Source organism: Atta cephalotes (assembly GCF_000143395.1).
Source record: "Atta cephalotes unplaced genomic scaffold scaffold00025, whole genome shotgun sequence".
Lineage (NCBI taxonomy): Eukaryota > Metazoa > Arthropoda > Insecta > Hymenoptera > Formicidae > Atta > Atta cephalotes.
The window spans coordinates 1,316,632-1,338,857 of NW_012130089.1; the positions used below are offsets into that span (position 1 = coordinate 1,316,632).

At 31.4% G+C, this 22,226-nt stretch overlaps 5 protein-coding genes across 5 annotated transcripts in view; 2 read left to right on the forward strand and 3 right to left on the reverse strand.

The window, feature by feature from the left end:
• Positions 1-2,301: 2,301 nt before the first annotated feature.
• LOC105620364 lies at positions 2,302-4,044 on the reverse strand. Its single transcript, XM_012201865.1, has 4 exons — positions 4,005-4,044; positions 3,470-3,716; positions 3,137-3,273; positions 2,302-2,648 (listed from the first exon to the last, which is right to left on the reverse strand). Exons 1-4 carry the CDS (start codon positions 4,042-4,044, stop codon positions 2,302-2,304), a joined length of 771 nt encoding a protein of 256 aa, XP_012057255.1.
• Positions 4,045-4,439: 395 nt separating this feature from the next.
• Positions 4,440-7,602, reverse strand: LOC105620266 (cytoglobin-2). Its single transcript, XM_012201770.1, has 3 exons — positions 7,448-7,602; positions 5,733-5,958; positions 4,440-4,877 (listed from the first exon to the last, which is right to left on the reverse strand). Exons 1-3 carry the CDS (start codon positions 7,600-7,602, stop codon positions 4,746-4,748), a joined length of 513 nt encoding a protein of 170 aa, XP_012057160.1. The 3' UTR covers positions 4,440-4,745.
• A 4,485-nt stretch (positions 7,603-12,087) lies between these two features.
• LOC105620267 (probable ATP-dependent RNA helicase spindle-E) lies at positions 12,088-16,690 on the forward strand. Its single transcript, XM_012201771.1, has 8 exons — positions 12,088-12,300; positions 12,380-12,671; positions 12,804-13,261; positions 13,594-13,945; positions 14,044-14,210; positions 14,296-15,912; positions 16,042-16,388; positions 16,507-16,690. Exons 1-8 carry the CDS (start codon positions 12,088-12,090, stop codon positions 16,688-16,690), a joined length of 3,630 nt encoding a protein of 1,209 aa, XP_012057161.1.
• Positions 16,691-17,831: 1,141 nt separating this feature from the next.
• Positions 17,832-20,320, reverse strand: LOC105620268 (G protein pathway suppressor 2). Its single transcript, XM_012201772.1, has 8 exons — positions 20,224-20,320; positions 19,862-20,075; positions 19,599-19,746; positions 19,204-19,315; positions 18,935-18,988; positions 18,669-18,830; positions 18,250-18,374; positions 17,832-18,011 (listed from the first exon to the last, which is right to left on the reverse strand). The coding sequence occupies exons 1-8, from the start codon at positions 20,318-20,320 to the stop codon at positions 17,832-17,834; spliced, it is 1,092 nt and encodes a 363-aa protein (XP_012057162.1).
• A 1,713-nt stretch (positions 20,321-22,033) lies between these two features.
• LOC105620269 (BRCA1-associated RING domain protein 1) overlaps positions 22,034-22,226 on the forward strand; it is a 3,015-nt gene continuing 2,822 nt past the window's right edge. The window contains exon 1 of the mRNA XM_012201774.1: positions 22,034-22,104. Coding sequence (XP_012057164.1) covers positions 22,034-22,104 — 71 coding nt within the window. The remainder of the gene's footprint in view (positions 22,105-22,226) is intronic.

Sequence of the window (22,226 nt, forward strand, 5' to 3'; positions counted from 1 at the left end):
GAGAGAGAGAGAGAGAGAAAGAAAGAGAACATATTTCCAGAATATATTTATATCGTATGGCACATCAAATATACCGAAAATGACGGTTGTGCAAATTCACATCGTGAGTTTTTCTGTCGATTAAATATCGATTAATTTATTCTTTTTATCAACATTGCCGACTTTTAGTGCAAAATATTATCACGCTAGTTACAACTACTACTACTATTATTACTATTACTTTTATTCCTATTACTAATACTATTCTGTTACTATATTGCTACACTATTACTATTGCAATCATCACTCCTACTATTATTCCTACTACTATAACTATACAACTATTATTCCTATATAGAATACCATTGTTACATGGTTAGAGATATTATCTTTTAATATTTTATTTCGAATAATATTCTATTTTTTTTTTAAATCTCCTTTTGAAAGATTATTATTATTACTGTTATATTATTATTACATTATTACTATTATTGTTACTATATTAAATTAATAACACATTAATTTAATGTTTCTCATTGTAGTGATATCATCTGTTGCAACATATGCGTTTCGTTCGCATTTTCTCCGTCCGCGAATTATCTAAATGACAAACACTTTATTCGTCAATTGGTATTAACCAATCGCAATAACTACATTTATAATCTTTTTCAATCATCAATTTTATTTTTAGCTGCAAACTATACACATAAGTAAAAACAGTTTGGCCAATTACAAACATAATTAACAAATGTAAAATGAATTAAATTACATTTGATGATTACCAACAGATTCATTACAATTTTATTATCATTTCTATTTCAAAGATTATTAATTGTTACATAAGTAATTTTGTAAAATTTAATAAAAACGAAGCATAATAGTGGTATGGTAGACCTAAACAGACTAATCAAGCTAACAGATAGCAATTACGTTAAAATTTGTTTAACTGTACATTTGCGACAAATCAAATGCAGCTGATTTATTAGTTTCGTAACTATTATAACGTTCATATATAAATGCATGTTACTATTAGATAGATTAATTGTTCAGTCGCAATTTTACGTCTCGAAGTCATAAGTCGTAAGAAAGTTTACAGTCGATTATTAATATATGTGTAACAGTTGTCATCATGCGCGCTATTATCGTTGTTATCATTATCATTGTCACTGTCATTGTGATGGTAGTTGCCATGTTCATTGTTTCACACGCGTTTGTATTTTACTATTATTGATATTATTATTGAATAGCGTATTATTACGATTAAATATCGCATTCACAATTTTCTGTATTTGTGCGTATGAATCATTTCCATAACCACGCATAATTAGCTAAAGATGACTAAGATTTTAAACGTGTTTCTCACTTTCTAAAAGAACTAAACTTAAGGCGGTTTTAATATTTATAAAAACGATCCTATCATGAAAGATTTACATGGCACAGTTTTATTATAATGTGACATTTTTCATGTATACATTCGTGTTATATTTGAAAAATTTTACACAAGAATACAGGGTAATTAAGTTGCTCACCCATATATTATAACTTCTTTCCTAAATGCCTTAAATTATTAAAAAGAAAAATGTTTCGTTTTAAGAGATTTATATATTGTAATAAAAGCAATTCTATATTCACCGCATATTTTTTTTCGAAAATATCAAGAATAATATCTGCTTTCCTCTTTTTCTTAAATAACATGATAAAATATTGAGATTTTCTAATTTCGTAATGCATTTTTATTTACATTAACAAAAAATAAGCTTAACAAAATGAGAATAAAGAAAAACGTTTTTATTATTATTAATTTATTCTTTAACATGTGGATATTTATATTTTAGAAACTTCACTTAAATAGAAAAGAAAAACATTATATTTAATTTTTATTGCTCTTAACGGTATGTATGATAACGGCCACAATTAAAACAAATAGCGTTCCTAGCAATCCAAGTAGTACAGCCATAAGAATTGTATCGATTGTTAACCACGGATTTTCCTCTTGAATCCATATAACAGACATTGTTGTAGTTAAGCTGCAAACGTAACAAATACTTGATGTAGTATTTAAACAAAATTATATTTTATATTAAAAGAAACAATATGCAGAAGTCAAATAAAACAGTCGAATTATAATCAGAGCTGTGCAATATACTTTATCTAAAATACATGATTCTTTAATTAATTTATGAATATTTTGAAGAAATAGTAAATATATAAAAACTTTTACTATCGTATTTGATTTAAATAAGAATTTATAGTGTTTATTATAACGATTTTTTGTTCTCATTGTTCAATTTCAATGTTCAAATATACTCTCTTTTCGCTACTTTATACTTTACAGATAAGATATATTTTATGGCTATTTTGCATTTTGTAAAGGATATTTTGATCGTGTTTTGCACAGCTCTGAGTATAATTAGCAATGTGGAATGCCGACGTGCTGGTTTCCATTTCTTCCTCGGCGAGTTCGTCGAAGGACAGCGTAATAGCATTGTCCAGATCCTTTCCCAGTTGTTTGAAGGTGGTTTTGCCAAGCCAATCGGCGAGATCGTTGCGATTTAGCTGTCGAAGTCGGTGTACAATCGCCGCGTGCGTCTTTCCCCGGCCCTCCTCAGGAGAATTATTCCAATGAAGGAGTAAACGCAGACACGGGATTTCCTCGTCCACCTTACGTTCTTTTATTCGCAGGAATGATTGAATGTTAATTAAATCATTCGAAGGGTAAATAAAGCTATTAATAAAAGAGTCTTGCGATATAAGATTACGTAGAAAGAACGATTTTGCTGAAGATCTAAAATTTACCTACAGATCTAAAAATAATTTTGTTGGATTATTAAAATAATTATATAGGGAACAGTCGAGATGCAGATTGTTAGAATTATATCAAAACTTTTGCAGCGTTGCTTATCACGCTTGAATTTCCTACTTTCTGAATTCTTTAAAATTTTATTGTAAAGAGTGAAAATTGAGTTGAAAAGGGGTGGCTCAACTTTTAATCTTTGAGATTTCACTCTTCAGAGATTCACTGTAAAAGTTTTAGAAAGTACATTAATTATTTAGATGGTCCGACAAAATTATTTTCCGATTTATATATCTACCTAAATTTTTAGATACTTCACCAAAATCATTCTTTCCATGTAGAATCATGAAAAGAAGAGCTGACCTGCCTCGGCCAAGCTGCTCGGCAAGTCATAAGTCGTGTAATGAAGCGCGGCGATTAATCGCCTACATTCGACCGGGCTCAATTGAGCTGCGAGATATACCAATTCGCTCAGATTCACGTCTATCGTACCGCGGATTCTTAAGACAAAAATTATCGCGATAATTACGACATAAATACCGATCGTCCGCATTTTTCTTGAAACGAGACGTTACAGAAAGAGAAAGAGTCGCGCAGATAAAAACAAAAGATCATTCTGTTATAGCATGTGTTTTTATTTCTTTTCAATTCGGGAAGATGTCTCATTTTCGTTGCCTCGTTTACTTATGAATTAACCTTCTCCGCGATCTCATCGTATGTGTCTCGTTCTTCGTCCTTTTTTCTTTTTTCTGTAACATTTGTAACAGGGAGTCGGTGACGGGGTCTCCAATCTCTCTGCCCTCATCAGTTCCTTTGGGACAATCGGCGCGGTGACTTCCGTTTGTATCAAGTCCGGCGACACGGATTTTTTCTTCTTTTTCCACAACTTCTTTCGTCCTTCCTCGATGTCGGAAGAGAAATACTTTCTGTGTATTTTTACCTCCTGATCAGTCGCTTTTTATATTTTATTAAATCTCGGAATCGTGCTGAGCATTGCATTATATAAACAATAGTTTTTTATATACTGACTCTTTTTTCCGTCTTCCTGTCAGCTTATCAATGATCTTCGCATACTTGTATTTCACACACAGGGTGCAGCAGCAAGTGCAAATTATAATCGCGATTATAATGCTACTGATAGTGTATATGGACAAGGAGATCGCCTGACGTCCTAAAATACATCGTGCCAACTACGAATGTCATCGCTCCGGAAATCCTTCGATTGACTCACCTGATAAAATATCGTGAATGGTCCCGTTAGTGATATTCATTCCTTGTTTTTTCAAGAGCTCTCCATATTATCCTGTCTTATCGTTTCGGCAAATGTTAATAGAACACAATAAGGATAAGCAATTGACATTTCGCGGTCAGGTTAATCGAATAATGCACATTTGGCTAACGTCACATTTTGTTGATGTTGCGCAATGTGAGAGTTGATCGATCGAAAAATAAAGTTTTTAAAACGATTATAGAAAAAGAAAGATTGATAAACATGTTAGATTAATGAAATAAATTTATCCAATAAAGTTAAAAACTTTAAATAAAATTACAGTCACGAAACGATATTTTCTTCTATGTAGAAAAAAAATTCTTAATCTTTAAAAACTTTTAATTTCCTAATTTTATTTAATGTAAAACTAGATGGAAGGACAATTTTTCGCACTAATTTCATACAAGATATATTTTATTGTCACATGAACATATATATGTACACAATTTCATCACAATATCGTATCATCATATTGATCTCGTTAATCACTTTCATTTCTTGAAACATCAATATAATTAAAAAAAAATTAAATCTCGTGCAAAAAATTATATATAAGTTTCGTTAATATCTTGCGAAAAACATATCGTTGTCATGATTGATTAAACTTTCTGATAGATGTTATTTTTAAAAAGCGATATATAATACGTGCCACAAGTTTATCATTTACAAATAATTAAAAATTCGCGATTATGTTTGAGCATCTCAATTTGTATACACCTGATAAATTCTCGAAAAGATCAAGTCCAAGGTTTTTTTCCAAGCCTCTTGTACCTCTGACGTATATTGCTTTCCGAATAAAGAGGGGAACGCTCCTAGTATTACTTGTTTCAAATTCTGAAAGATATTTATTACAATTATTTATAACAATTATATCTTAAGACATAATAAAATAAAAACATACAGACAGAGTTAATTGATTAAATAGAAACTATAGCAATCAAAGTTTTAAACGGTCTAGCTGGATCTTAAGCTGCTTCTATTCTGAATTTATATACTATGAATGTAGTCCTTTTTTGAAACGTGCGCCGAAATTTTTCTTGAAATGCTAATTCTATTAAACTACCGCAGTAATATCACGAGTTAAAATTGACTAGCATTTTTAACAATTTTTTGATGCTTTTTCGCATCTTCGAAACGATCTTAATTATGCTGAGTGACATATTAAAATCTAAAATAATTAATTCTTATTGCGAAAAATATTACTCGGCCAAGAGTCGAACCCAGATCTCTTGCGAGACTTTCATTGCTAGTTTTTATTGTGTTATCACACATATACGGTCTTATTATAGAGTTTCAAATAAAATTAATGATTGCGTTTAATAGAAAAAAACTCAATGAGCGCATACTGATTAGTTTTCTCTGCTGAAAGTAATCAATCTGGTAAGTATTAGTATACAAGATAGAAAATTATTATCAGCTTATTCCGAGTAATTTCGAGAAATAATTTTATACAGGAAGCAAAGATAATTCATTAAAATTTAAGATCGTTTTATATCTATATAAAAAAAACTTGTGTATTTTAAAAAATAGCATTTAAGAATAAAAGATGTACATATGTTTATAAATTTATTTACATGAAAAAATAAAAATGGATCGAAATTTATAAACAAAATTTTAGATACAAGATATATATTAATGTTATGTCATTGAAAAAAAATGTAAAAGATAAAAAGATAAACATTTACTTACCTCAAACTGCTCTGGTGTTTGTCCACGAACCTTGTGTTTTTCGGTAAAATTAATCAAGCTTGCTTCCATCAATTCTGGATCGTGCATTTGTTCAATCACTTTGCCAAGCGTTGTTACGATATTAATGCAGTGCGCTTGAAATCTTTTATTTTTCGGCAGTTCATCGAGAGGGACGTCCTTAAACGACTTAAATTCTTTTTGACTTTCTGGATATTGTTTGAAAAAGCTATAAAAAATGAGTTACATGTTGAATTCGCGAGCAGTTTTGGGGAAGTGATTAAGCTGCAAGTCGTTTTAGGGCTGATCCGTCGTTGAAATTGTGTAAAATTATGATATAAAAGTGAAAACTTAGAGTAATTTTGTTACATTATGCAAAGATAAATAATGATGATAAAGACGTAATTTCTCGTTGTTAAAAACAGAAGCAGAAGCTAATATGGGAGAGCAACTTAAATTAATTATTCAGTAAGTATATATATATGATATTATATATATATATAAAAGTATCATGAAAGTTACAAAATTGACCAAATTTTCTTAACGCATCATTAAAAAATGCTCTATCGCTTTTATTACGTTTCGATATAAAACAATTAGTCTAAGATTTATGATTTTAAATTATCCAAATTTAAATTTAGACTTGACATTATTATAAGTTGATGTTACATTATTATAAGTTGATGTTTTAGTAATGTTAGGATTTTGCATTCAACATTATTTATATTATTATAATATTTTATAGACAGAAGATGGAATAACAAAACAGTATATAGCAAAAGCCAATTACTTGCATATAATGTTAAATTAACAGAAATCTAAAACTGCGTAGATGTGAGATGCGCATATTAAAGCCAATAATTTTAATTTTGCAAAAAATTTTGCACAAAATCCCCGATTTTTCCTTAATTTTTTTAACCGTTTTCAATTTCCCTTATTTCCAATTTTGTTGGAACCTTGATATATTAGAGGAATAAGTTGTAAGTAGCTCTTATCGCAAAATAGTCAACACAACATGATTGCAAGATGTCGCAATAATTTACCCTGGTGTCACATGTGATAATGAAGCGTTAAAATTTTCATAGCGTGCGTTTCTGCCGCATCTTTTGCGACGCACCGCGACGCAATGCGCATTAACAAACGCGAATGGTTTCGACGAAACGTGAGGGTGTTGACGATGAGGCCCGTAGTGCGTGACATGGGTTTTTTATCATGCACCAGATATATACGCTTCGGCGAATCATTAAATGGCTTGTTAGAATGCGGAAGTACTTCTTGAGCGAGGAAGCTTCGCGTTGAAAGAATTTCTCAACGCATCGCGGTTATCATTTAATGTAATGTAAGCTCATTCATCATGAGTGAAATTACATTAAAATCTTTTATTTCTATCTAATTATCCAATTAAGTAAATAAATATTTCGATTACACCGAAATATTTAATTAACTAATATCCGCTTTAACTAAAAAAATAAGATTTCTCTTAATTAGATTTATTCTTATCGGTCCAATTTCATATTTATAATTCTTGTATTTTACACATTAAAATCTCTTATTTATAGAAAATATTATTCTTGACGTCTTTTAATGAAGATTGCGTGGTTTTATCCGGTGCGGTTATTTCTGCGGTTATTTTCGCTTGATCGAAGTTACGAGTACAAATTTAGTGAAAAGTGTATGTGGAGCGGATGAAAAAAAAACGGCAATTCATTCACACTCACGCGAGTAAAAGGGCGACTCCGACCGATACTTCGTCTTTACGAACAATCGCCCATGTATTCTGTACCAGTTTCTTTTGCTTTTCGGTCAGGCCGAGTTTTTCGTCTAATTTATTGTCGTTCAGAAAGAAATCAAACAGACCACGGAACAGTGCCATGTTCGCGTCAGCGTGCGGGAACAGAGCCTGATCTATGGAAAACAATTGCACCGTTGATCAGATGATTATTCCACAAATGATCTTCACAATGGGAGACTTAACTTCTCGTTAAGAACAACTAAAGATATTTACTCGTATATGTGATATTAATGTTAAATGTAGACAGTAATTCTTTAATGTTTCTTTGCAAAACTTGATGATCACTCGATTTAATCGCGTGCACTCTCTAAATTTTTTGCAGTGGAATCTTCTTCTAAAGAGTAAAATCTTAATCTTTAGAGTGAGATTCCATTCCAAAAAATTTAAAGACTTGTTTTTACAATTAATATCTAATGGAGAATCAGATAAAAAATGATCTCAAAGAAAGATATGAAATATTTGGATGAAATAGTTATTTTTGTCGTATCTTAAATATTAATTCTTTCAAATAATTATATTTAAATTTTCATATTTCTTACAGAAATCCAATATTAACTAATTTATTACTGAAAGACAATTAATTACCTTGGAGAACTTACTTTAAATATTATTAAAGCAATGAATAACATTGCTATCAATACTCAAATAAAATAATTAATTATTGTCTTTCAATATTAAATTGGTTCGTATTATATTTCTATAAGAGACATGAAAACTTTACGATGTTGAAATGTAGTAGAGAAAGAGAAAATATATAATCATATTAAAAAAAATAAATAAATAAAAAAAAATAGATAAATAAATACTTCCATATGAAAACGAATGTTATCTCTGAATATGTAAACTGCTTCGGCATTATATAAGCGACAGTAATCTGGATTTGCACATTCGATAAAAAGAGAAAAACATTCTTTTTTTACAACAAGATTTGCACGCATGTTGAATATTAACCAACCGATTATTTATTACACGATACAAACAGATCATCATTGCAACAGATAATTTTCTCGCATTCTCCGAGATTGATTAATAAAATTCGCGCGCGAAGATCACGATTGTATGATAAAATATTTAACAGTAAGCTAATAAAGAAAATGAAAGGAGCGAATTTAAAGCAAGATCAAGCGTCATTCGAGCGTTTGTACGAGCGACTCTCATTCGCGATATCAATTCAGTCTTTGATAATGCTTTTGAGGCTTCCATGGATGACTTTCTATACAGAAGCTATGCTATTTCGCGGATTATCTCCGTGTTTAGATTCATCATTAGGAGAGCTTTCCAGCAAGAGACACAAATTGACACAAGAGTCATCCTGTCCTTGTTCGGTAATCAGTAAGAAACAAAGACAGACAATAATTCTTGTGTCGATTTATGCCTCTGCTAGAAAGCTCCCTAGAATGCCAACGTTTGGTGAACATTACAATTTACTTTATTATGAAAAACAGCCTGATGCAAAACGTTGGCATTGTAATAATAATCGATCTGAACACGGAGACAACCGCGAAACGCATAGCTTCTCAATTAAGCCTTTCTTTTTCTCTCGATTTCGGTATCGCAATTGTTTAAATCGCTTGTGAATGAAGAGATAGAGCATGAAAGATAACTGAGCTAATACCAGAGGCAGAGCGAGGAAGAGAAACGGGGCGAGCTGGAAGCACTGCGCGAGCGACTATACGGACTGACACGATGAGGCCTCGCTTATCGAGAATCGTATCAATTACGTTGTAATTCAGTACGATATGTCACGTGCCACGCGTGCACTGGTCAAGCGGCAACTACTCGATGTCGGCGGCCGATCTAACTATTTTAAAGTCGTCCCCACTTCACTTCCGAAGATAAATTCCGATGGAGGAATTGCGTTATACAAGAGACGTTTCTATAAGATAAACTCCGTAAGCTGGATTATTTTTAGAAATCTCAATTGAACAATGACAGGAAATACATATCTCTGATAACGAGCGGTAGAATCATTCTTTTTTTGATTATTTTGTTAATTGTATCTAGTAGAATGATGACTGTGTAGTAAATTTGTTTCGTCTGTCGATTTGGGGAAACAAAAGTGCGTTTCTGCTGGCATTTAAATGTAAATGCGTGTGTAATATTTTATTTAAATTAATCCTTATTTCTGTAATATTTTTTTTACAATGTTCATGTATTTTTTCTATGCAATTAATTTTAATTATATTTTTAGAATCTTTGAGATACTATAAAAGTTTTGAATGCGTTTAAATATTTTATATATTATATATATATATATATATTTTTTTTAATTTATTAATATTTATATACATAATTTTCACGACTTTGTAATATTTGTATAAATTAAAAAAAAGAAATCCTAACACACATAAAATATTTTTTCTCATAATTATAACTTTTATTTGATGAAACTTATTAGAAATTAATATCATACAGCACCAAATTTTGCAGCAGCATTTGCAACGTTTGCAACGTTACCATAATATCACTAGAATAATAATTACATTCCGTAGAGGAAGCAGCTTTGCAACTATTATGAAACTTTTTAATATAAATGGCTGCGTAGTAGAAAAAACAGCTTTGCAACTGTTGTAAAAGTCTTGAATATGATTGGTTTATACATTTAAAGAAACTAAGAGCAAGATCAATCATTGCAAAGCTGCTGAATGCAATCATTGGTTTTTTTTTCTTTAGTTCCTCACTGAATCTAAGTGTATAAATTAATCATGTTAAAAGAATTTTATAACAATTTTATAACAGATGCAAAGTTGTATTCTTTACTGAATACAGCCATATTTCAGTGTTTAATTGCGCTGCAATATTATTGAAACGATCTGTGTTGTATGGATAATATATACTAAACATTAAAAATATAAAAATTAACTAGATTATATATATCTCTGTATAAATATATATACCCCATACAACGCAGTTCTTCAAAGAATTTAAGGACGTTTATATTCTTGAGAATTGCGTTATGCGGAATGTAACTGAATAATTTGAAATTCGAAATTAATTAATTCTTTCCCAAAAGGATTTAAATCCAGAAAACTTTGAGGAATATATAACAGTAGAATTATGTTTCTACATACTGGTGATGATCGCGCGTCATTTGTTGCACTGTCGTTGCAGCTCGAAGTAGGAGACGGTTTGTAATGGCCGCCAAGCTTATAGAAGTGAATTTCGAAGTCGGTACGGTGCTGTCATTTGATGCTGATCGCGCAGTGTTTATGTTACGGCGAAATACTTTCGAGAAAGATGTCCCACGCGCGTGAATCTCACTCACTTTTAGATGATCACGAAAAACATAGAAATGTTTCGGACGCGGACCATTTTGCGATACCGTTGTGGCTGGCGTTCCCTGACTGACCGGGATTCGAAACGTATCGAAATCATTGCGATTCTCGAAATATTGAAACGGCGAGCCAATCGCGACAATCGGCTATATTCATTCTAATCACCTTTTCGTACTTGGTGTTTTGTTCCATAACACTTAGTTCCAATTATATGTAATAAATTATATGTAATAGAATAAATAAATAAATTATTATTACTATAATTATATTATTATAATTAATTCAACTGGCATTATATAGATATAATCTATTTCCTCTGATTCGACTTTTCTGTACTCAAAACAATAAAACTGTCCAATATTAATATTAATAATTTTATTAGCAAAATAGTACAGATGCTGCTTAATAAATTAATTGTTAATTAAATTAGTCAAAGAGCGATCGAAGTCGTTAACGAAATACCGTGCCGATTGAGGATTGACGTGATTCAAAAATTTCAAACTCGAATAGCGATGTTGTGATTCTCGAAGTACCGTAAACACGTACACGTTTGAACACGTTTCTTTGGCCGCATTCAGCAGAACACAACAGTTTTGTAACCGTTTTATGATTCTCTGCTGAGATAGGACCATTCCTCTTGATCTAAAAGCATAACCCAATCAGCGCGAAGAAAACTTCCAACAGTTGCAAAATAAACATGCTTCTGCTAAGTAGCTGCTACATAGCCTTTAATCCTGATGGTAATTTATTCTCCAAACGAGAACGATTTTCCATTTAAAAAGAATAAGGAGTAGAAGATGCAATAACTGCGAATAAACTGCTATTTATCTGTTGATTTATTTTGGGTGATCCATATTCATTTCTGTGATTATAGTCTTATCTAGTGCTTTTGAGGTTAATTGTTAAACGGGACTTTCTAACTTTTATTATTTTTTGGTTGTATAATATTATATGTCATCTCAATATGAAAGATAAAACAAGATTTCGTAAAAAAAACTTTCTTCTTTTCTTATTAAAGAAATTAATGTTCGTTTGTATTTATTTCTAAAATCGTTTTATGTTATAATAAGAGATAAATTAAAAGATTAATAAATTGGCTTTTAAGCATTTCTCGTTTCTAGTACTAACGAAAAAAAATCAGACTTTGCAAAATTCTTCAAAAGTATATTATAACATAATAAAAAGTATATTATAACATAGAGGTTTATGTAAACTTATATATAGGCTTTGCAATTTGATATGAATTTGAATAATTTATTTAAACAGGTATTTCAATATTTAGATCACAACAATGAATAAAAATTTGGTGGACCGTATTCTGAATGTGTACAAATCAACTGAGCCTCTCAAGATAGATCTACCAGTTCCTTCTATTAAACAACGCATACATAAAGACATATTTGATAAAGAACCTTATTTTCCTAGTACCAGCCAATGTAGCAAGGAATCAGAAACAGAATATATAAAGAAATATGTACAGAAAGAGGAACAAGAATATATACAGGTGATTAACGTTAAGATATATATAATAATTTACCAGTCTACATTTCATTCGTCTTTATTATTCTTGCCATTTCTTGCAGATGAAAAACAACATGTTTTCCAAAAATGATCATATGGACAACATATCAGAGATATCTGGAGAAATAGCAGTTCGTAAGGAAGATACTATTCGGCTTTACCAAACATATAACTTTGCCTATCGGCCCAAAAGTAATTTAGCTATTCTATCTATGAAAAATAAAGTTGTGTCTATGATTGCGAGCAATTCTATTGTCATCATTCGTGGTTCCACGGGTTGTGGGAAAACGACACAAGTGCCACAACTTATTCTTGATGCAGAATTTGAAAAGAAGCAGCACTGCAACATCATAGGTATCTCTTGATCAGATTTAGATTGCATTATCCACATATCCAGCAGGAGATTTTAATTTTTTTTCAAATTTCTTTATTTGTACTTTATTTTTTATAATACCTTACTAATATAAGAACTTTTGTATTTTATAGTGACACAACCAAGGCGTATTGCTGCCATGAGTATTGCGAAACGGGTCAGTCAAGAAAGAGATTGGCCCGTTGGTACCCTTGTGGGATATCAAATGGGCTTGATCAAAAATATAAATCGCGACACTCGTATAACTTATTGCACGACTGGTGTGCTTTTAAACAAGCTTACGAACAAGAAGCATATGATGGATTACACTCATGTTATATTAGACGAAGTACATGAACGTGACGAAGACATGGATTTCCTTCTGTTGGTAGTGAGGAAATTATTACGTACAAATTCTGCGATGGTTAAAGTTATACTGATGTCCGCGACAATCGACGTGGATAAATTTTCATCGTATTTTTCCACACCCGTGGAAAATCAACTTTTACCTGCGCCGATCATCGATATACCTAGAGATGGTCCTTACGAAATTTCTATATATTATATAAACGAGCTGGAGAATTTGGGTGTTGTAAGTATATATTTTTTGCACGATTAAAGCATAATTAAATTGTATGTTTCAGTTTAAAAAAAAACGAGTATGATTATTATCTACTTTAAAGATGGAGAGAAAACAAGATATTATATGTTAAGATTCTTAAAGTAGAGATTGCCATTGTTTCATTATTTCAAATGTTGTTTCACAATGATTAAATTTTTGCTAATATTTTAAAGATGTTGTTTCAATAATTTAGAATAAGAATATTGTTAATAAATAATTTACTTCATTTCCTTTCTTTTTTATTTTGATTCGCGCGATTAATAGAGAAACAATCATGGAAAATATATTGTCTTTTTGTACAGATACCTGAAGTACCTGAGGAACCAACATTCATGACTTCTATAGCGGAATTTGCCGTGCGTGTTATAAAAATTTTCGACAGTATTGACAACAAGAATGATGTTCCAAATTATGAATTCGAAAGAGCTGCTGTGCTAGTATTTTTACCAGGATTTAGTGAAATCGAGGATTTACGTTCTATACTTCTATCGGAAAAACATGAGGGTTCACAGTGGGATATAATTATTTTACATTCATTGATCTCAACCGAGGAACAAGAAAATATATTTAAGAAACCACCGAAAAATCATCGGCGTATCATATTATCGACGAATATCGCTGAGAGTAGTATTACGGTACCCGATGTTAAATACGGTATGCTATATTCAATCAAGATTAAGTAATTGTTGGATTATTTTTATCTCTGTGAGTCGAGATAGAACTATTAATATAATTCTCATTTTTTTGTTCAGTGATTGATTTTTGCTTGACAAAACTTCTTGTCACCGAGTCTGGAACTAATTATCAATGCCTGCAACTTTGTTGGGCAAGCAAGTCAAATTGTCAGCAACGTGCTGGACGTACAGGCCGCGTAATGGATGGTAGAGTATACAGAATGGTATCAAGAGCATTTTACGAGGTGAGTGTATAGTTTCACATCAAAATGTCACTTTCGATGTTTCGTCTTTAATTCTGCAGAACTTAAATCATTTTGAATATTACAGAATGTGTTGAGCGACGAATCTGTTCCGGAAATGCTCAGGGCTCCACTTGCGAATATCATTCTTAAGTCGAAATTGCTGGATATGGGTGAACCAAAAGCTCTCCTCGCTCTTTCTCTAGATCCACCTAATCTTAGTAATATCCGGAGCACTATATTGTTATTAAAGGAAGTTGGTGCGCTGCTTAATAGAGGCACACAAGAATTTGACGGAGATATGACACCTTTGGGTCTTGTAATGGCCAATCTTCCATTAGACGTGCACGTAACGAAGTTGATTATCCTGGGTCATATTTTCGGCCTCCTGTCGGACGCTATCATTATCGCGGCTAGCATGACTGTTAAGGATATATTCAATATCGGATTTCACGAATTAGAGACAACCTATCACGAGAAAATGCATTGGTCCGCTAAATCCGATAGCGATAGCATAGCCTGCTTGAATGCCTTCAAAGTGTGGCAAAATGATAAGGCAAATCGTCGTATAAACAATCCTAATCAGGAAAGAGAATGGGCGCGGCGAAAGAGTCTCCGCGTGAGATCACTACGTGAGATTGATGCCTTTATAAGTGAGATAAAATTTAAGCTATACCGATTTGGCATAAAAGAGACGACGGGTCCTGAGAAAATCACTTGGGAAAGTCTCTTTATCGATCGATATTTTGTTATTAAATTTATAATCGCCGGTGCATTTTATCCCAATTATTTCGTCAAATTTCCATATAATGTAAACGAACGCAAACAAGATATAAAGAAGATGTTAGCTGATCGCGATCCAACAAATACCATCATCCTACGAGGCTGGCCGACGAAACAGCCTGGGTCACTATATTCTAAGAAATTCCAAGAGATCTTCGGACAGCATATGCTCATAAACTCCAAAGACTACGAGAATATAACCGTATCCTTCGACAGATCGAACCGCGTTTATATAGAATATGAGCAAAAGAATCGCGTAATGTCCGACTACACTTTCGTTCGGAATTCTGTTAAAATCAGGCAATGTCGGATTCCGATCCAGATAAACTTATTAAGCCAGATAGATGCTTGTCGCAAAGCCGAAGCTCTTGGGCTTACGAAGGATTACAGAAAACTTCTGTTCAAACAACCTGCTAAATCGAATGAACCATCAAGCAAACGATACATGTACGATAAAAAACCATATCCGGATTTACCTGAAAGTTGCGAATATCAATCGAAGGTGACATTGCAAGGTCCCTATTCGCCGATAGAGGTTCAACTTGTTCATCTGGTAACTAAGGGACTAATAAAAAAAGTGAGCGTGGAAGCCACATCAGTCAACTCCGTTCTCCTTGATACCTGTCCGGAAAATCCAAAAGGAATTTTTCTGGTAGCGCAAAATATCATTCGAAATTCCAAGAATTTGGGACAATTGAGTCTACGGAATACAACCCTTTTGCCCATTACACCTGGTCTCACATCACTAATCACCTTAATTTTTACACCGTATATGGAACTGCGACGTAGCCCTATAGGCACTTATTACATAGGCGCTTTGTGTGGACTGGGATACAATCGTACTACAGAGGAAAGCTTGTTTCCGGATCATGATCTGGAAATTATGTTTGACGTTGAAATTACGATGAATGATTTACGAATGGTATGTTATCTAAATTACATCGCACTATACGTTGTATGATACAATCAGATATTTAATCTGAGATTTCTTTTGTCTGTATTTATATAAGTATAAGGCAATTAACATGAATCATAAAAATTCTGTTGGCAGATTAATAAGTTACGCCATTGGATGAATATTGCTATGCACTTCAATGCTAGATCTGAAATTGTAGATGAAGATGCTCATCATGATATAACTGTAAATTGCCAAAATCAAATTAAAAATGCATTCAAAAATGTGATATATAAAACTCGTAACAAAATAGATCCAGTTTCAATCAGTAACTTTGGCAAATGGAATCGATACGATGAGACTCTGTTTCTCGTGCCTGCTCGGGAAACATCAAAGAAAAGTAATGTTTACAGTTTACATAAAGCATTAGAATTAAATGAAAGAAATGAGGAACTTGAAGAAATGATCAGGCACCTGTTAGAATTAGAGACTTTAGCTCATCAGTAAGTGACATATTATTAGTGATGTATTCTATTAAATTCGGATCATTCAAAACGTTGTTCTTTAATGTTGTTTATTAATATAATATTAATATCTTGTTTATACTCTTTCTGTGTACAGGGATCCGCGTGAGAAGAGTATTGGACTCGTTATTTGCAAATTGTGTCTAGCGGAAATATACGGTATTATCAACCTTCGTGCACATCTGTGCTCGGAGCATCATAAAAAGAAACAACAAATGATAGATACAACTTCTAAATTTGGAGAAAATCTACAGAGTCTTATGGACAAACTGACATTATAATAATACATAAATTTAAATTAGGGACAAATTGAGATTATAATAATACCTAAATTTAAATTTATGTTTAATTATTTCTTTTGTTATTTTGTAACATCATTTTATTTCGTGCTGTAACTTATATTTTTTAAGTTTGCTGCAATCTCGTGTTTTTTTTTTATTATTTATATACAGGATAGTATAAAAGTAGGTCATGTTTGTCTTATAGAATGACAAGTACAATGTTATTCATTATATAGAAATAATTCTAGGAACTTATTGTGAATATAAGATATCATAAGAAATAGTTTTTTTTTACAGAATTTTCTCTTTTTATACTTATTTCACAATTGAGTACATGTTATCTTTTTTCACAATGACAAATTAATTTACTTATTAAGTTGAATTTTTTGTCATATAACTACAAGTTTTCTGTAAATTATTATATAATTATACAAAAATTATTATACAATATATGATGAATTACACATTTATATTTCTTTGTCAAATCCAATGAAATTATACAAATTTTACAATTGTCAAATTGGAATTACATTGTATGTAATTCCAATTTGTCATTTTATATAATGATTTTTAAATTTCTGTGATTTGTGCAGGGTATGAAGCTCAATCTTATACATATGCATTCTTATATTCATATTTGCATTTGATATACTTAATAGAAATTGTTATTTAATGATATAATGGGGAAAAAACGCAAAAAAATCTTTATCAATTATAACTTCTAATTGCAATATATTTTCACAAAGCAATATCTCAATATCTCTATTTTTACAAATATTTGCTTGCAGCTAAAAATCTGAAATACTATTGTTTTATTTCGAGTTAATTATTAATTTTGTGTAATAGTATAATACAATTTTAAAAAGTAAAATTGTATTAAAATATTTGAAAAAAATATCCATATATTTATATATTTATTGAAAATAACAAAAATTTTGATTAAAAGAGCAAAAGGCATATTTTATTCTTAATTTGATTCTTTATGTACTTTACACATATTGACCTTCTTTGCATTTTATTAAAATATTGACTAATCATCAATTCTTGATCAATGCAATTCATAGATTTCAATATTTTATACTCTGCACAAGAAAAAAATCAAAGAATTAAAGATTGTAAAAAATCTTTAAAACGTATGTTTCTATATCTCTCGTTGAAGGTAGCGAGCACCAGGTTGTGTATACAACAGCCTACCAGGTACGTTGGCAGCTGAACCACTCACATAAGTACCAGGAGATGGAGGTGGTGGTGGTGGATATGAATTAGGTGGTTGAGGTGCTCGTACAGGATAACCAGAAGTAATCCCGCCAGTTTTCGCACCCTACATTAATTGACGAAAAATAGAAGTTCAGAAACACAAGTAAATATGTACAATAACATTTTTATAACAAATATATTATAAAAATAGTTATTTATATATATTATTTATATATATTTATAGTTAGTTAATAGTAGCAGCAAAATAGTTGCTGCCAAACTTGATCAAATTCATTTCCAATATTGTTAACCAACTTTTGCTTTGTAAAAAAATAGTAAAAAGGAAATTGTTTAAATATAACCTGAGGCGGTTGTTGAATCGGGATAGCTCCACCGTGAACGGTAACGTGATTCGTCGGTCGTAAGTAAAATTTGTCTTCGCCATAAGCACCCTTATGCTCCATCGAGTGTAAATTAGTTACGTATGCTACAAAATATAACTTTTTTAATAAAATATAATTTTTTAGTAAATAAAATTTTTAAAAATTTTATTCATTTTTTATTCAATTTATTTCTGAATCGCAATATGCAATTATTATCGTTTAACTATCACATTTCTTTCTTGTCTAAAAAACTAACTGAGTGTATATTCTTTTTATTTGTAGCAGAATTTTTTCGATTTTTTCTTTCCTTCTCCTTATTGCTTTCATGAATTTATTAATTTAGTTCAGAATAAATATAATATTGAACTACTGTTGAGTGATAAGATAAACTATATTACCAGTTTGATGTGTGGCTAATGGTGCTCTACCGCTCGAAAGATAAATTGGTTTAGCTGATTCCGAGGGTTCTCGAGATGGCTGTGACGCTGGTGCGGAATAACTGTAAACACTTTGGCCTGTGGGTGTCGAGTAAAAGTTCGATGCAGAATACTGATTATTCTCTGTCGAATGAGAAGAAAAATAATTAAGATGGATGAAAGAATAATCTGGAAAACATTTATATTTTGTAGAAGAAAGCAAAGAAGAGATGAAAAAGTTCACTCACTGTTCCAAAGAACTGCTCGAGCATCACCGGATCTTCTGGCAGCTTCCTCAGCTTCTACATAAGCACAAATACAAAGCACCAATGTTCAATGCCATCTTCACGACTTAAACACAGAATTTTCAATAAAAAATTATAGTGTTATCACTTAAAGATTTATGTGTATTTAAACTTATTTTTTTCTAAAATTTTGGTGATTATTGTCAACGAATATAAATGAATACAAATATGTGATGTTTCTTATAAAATATACATAATTTTATATCACTTACTAGGAGGAGGTGGATTATAACTTGGGATAGACGGTGGCGGTTTGTAGCCATATGCGCTGTGATAGGATGCAGCCGGCGGCGGCGATGGAGTATGAGTCCTTTTTATAGTTCCCTGAAGACAAAAAATATTGAAATGCAAAATTTATTCTAAAGAAAATATATATTTTTAAGAGTAAATTTTTAGTATATAGTAAGATGCCACAAAAATCGAGATTAAACTTATACAATACAATGTGTTAATGAGATTGAGAAACTGTTCACATAAACATATGTTTAAAAATTTAGTTTTGACTTTTATGGACTGCTAGTTTATAGTATGCATAATATGAATGATAGATTTTCAATATTTGCAGTAAATGATGGAAGTCAAATATCAATGAGAAAGTTTCACTTACACTTTGTAACAGATGAGTTGGAGTACTAACAGCAACCTTATAGAGAGGACTGTTGCTACGTGGCAATGGCAAAAACAGTTGTGGATGTACTACTCTTGGACCTGTTGCAGGATATCCTCCTACTGTCGTCGAAACTTCTGAACAAACACTGAAAAAAATAAGATAACTTCATCTTACAAGTATATTCATTTATATATTAATCATTAATTTTTTATTAATTAAAGTAATTCCTGAATGTCTCTTCAAACATTGTAATTGCAAACCTAGTTTCTTTTATAAGTTGTCGTCTTCTGTCATCTTCGTTCAAAACCTTCTTCAATTGTAGGAACAACTGATGCTTTTCTGCTTTCAACTGTGACAGTTCATTGTCCAAGTTTGAGATTTGTTCTCGTGTTTCACCTAATGTCATCACATCTTGCTTTTGTTGGCGCTCTCTTTCCTTGCGTAAACGTTCTTCCTCAGCATCAGCTTCTTGTTCTGAAATACAATGAATAATTTTTACAAATTTGTTTATTAGAAGGAATTCCATTTAGTTAAAAAGATTACTTTGAATCAAAGTAAAATTTATAGATACATTCATCTGGTGTACGATATTTCACTTTTAACAGGCCTTAATATTAAGCACCTTGTTTCTTTCGTTGTCGCTCTCTCAAAATATGAGTTTTTAGGGCCTGCCACATTTGCTCATTGCGTTGCGGTGGTCCGACTAGTATCGCTGGCATTTTTTTAATATTACCTGATAAACCAAATAAGTCTTCTCCGACGCTATGTATTTATTACCAACAATCAATTCCTTTGTATTCGCATGAGCAGCTAAGATAACTTCGAAAGTTTATCCTTTCGTCTAGGTCTGACACAAATCTTTCAGTTTTCTTCTAGATTATTGGCTTTCACCTCCGAAAATAATAAGAGATCGATACGGTCAAAAATCTTTATGGATCTTACAAGCCTTTGAAGGAATAACCACCGACGAGATATTATTAAAGACCGTCATCCTTGCGGGAATTCGCGTCCTTGTGAATATTAAAATAATTAAAAGTTAAAAATTGATAATATTGTACTAATTTTATGATTTATTAGTTTAGTAGACGTAATTATGCATTTATAACTCAATAATACATGATTTTTTTTTAAAATTGTGATTTCAATATTATCATCAAAGTTTGATTACCAACAGAGATGATAATCGTAGAGAAAAAAATTGTAATTTTCTACAATGTATAAAATATTATAGCTTTACAAGTATGCATATTTATTTATGAAACATTTATGTAATAAAAAATCATAAATTTAATAATGTATGAGCCAAATATTTATGTTAACAATAAATTTGTATCAATTATCGATAATGTCAGCGTTCTTCAATTACTGGGTCCGCCCTTTTTATACTGTTGAAAATTTGTCCAGGGTTGACAGTCTTCAATAGTATCTCGTCGATGATATACATACATGCATGATACGCACTCACACTAAAGTCGCTAGATCTATAAAGTACTCGCATCCATTTTCACGCGAAACGCGGCCATTTCGAATTTGTGCATTTGTATTACGTACTTTATTTGGGAAAATGAAGCCATCAAATATATAAATCAATGTTTTTTAGTTGTAATTAGTTTATTTATGAATAAAAGAATATGTACGAATGCTCAATTTATGTGTTCTTTAGTTTAATATGGATTTATTTGTCGTAGAAGTTGTGCATAAAAGTTACGAATAAATACAGTTCAGAACTGTTCAGAAATACGAAAATACACATCACTCGTGTACTATGTATACATCTATATACACATCAATCGTGTACTATCAAGTACACATTAATGTGCACTTCGTCATTTTTACGCGACATTTCTGAAATCAATACGGTTTATAATCTAGTGACTTTAACTCACATTATGGCCGATATTACATGTGTCGTACTATATGGTTTTTCAAGCCTGTGATTGGCTGTAGGAGAGATTTTCGGATTTCTCTGTCTTACAGCCTTGAAAAGCTTTGCGTATAACTTATGAAATTCGTACGGCTGCGTTCAGCGGACTCAACAGTTGAATGAGCGTTCACTGTTATAGGTGTATTCTTTTAGATCATCCATCAGCATTTTAGATCTGGAAGAATACAATAACGTTTATTCAACAGCTTCAACTGTTGAGTCTATTGAATACAGCCTTATCTTGTTGATACAGGGTTGCGCGTATTAAAATTCAACTCTATCAACTCGAGTATTATTTTATCCTTGTTGATTACCGAATATTGAATAAAAATAACAGATACTCGGAGTTGACAGAGTGAAGTTTTGGAACGCATCCAATGTCCTAGGCAAATTGCGGGAAAGTATTTGGTCTGTTTGTATTCTAGAAATTAATGAAAGGTTATGTGAAAACGTATGTTTTGGATAAAATTGTAATTGGCTAATACATTTAAGAAATCAATTTACAAACATGGAGACGTCGTGGATAAATACTACTAGTGCGTTGCAAGATTTCGCAAATGTTCTGATTTGCGGGAAATGGTATAATTATACTATTTGAAATTTTATTATAGTTTATGATATCAAGTTCCAACATATATTCTTTATATATATATAATATGTATACACACACACACACACACACACACACACACACACACACA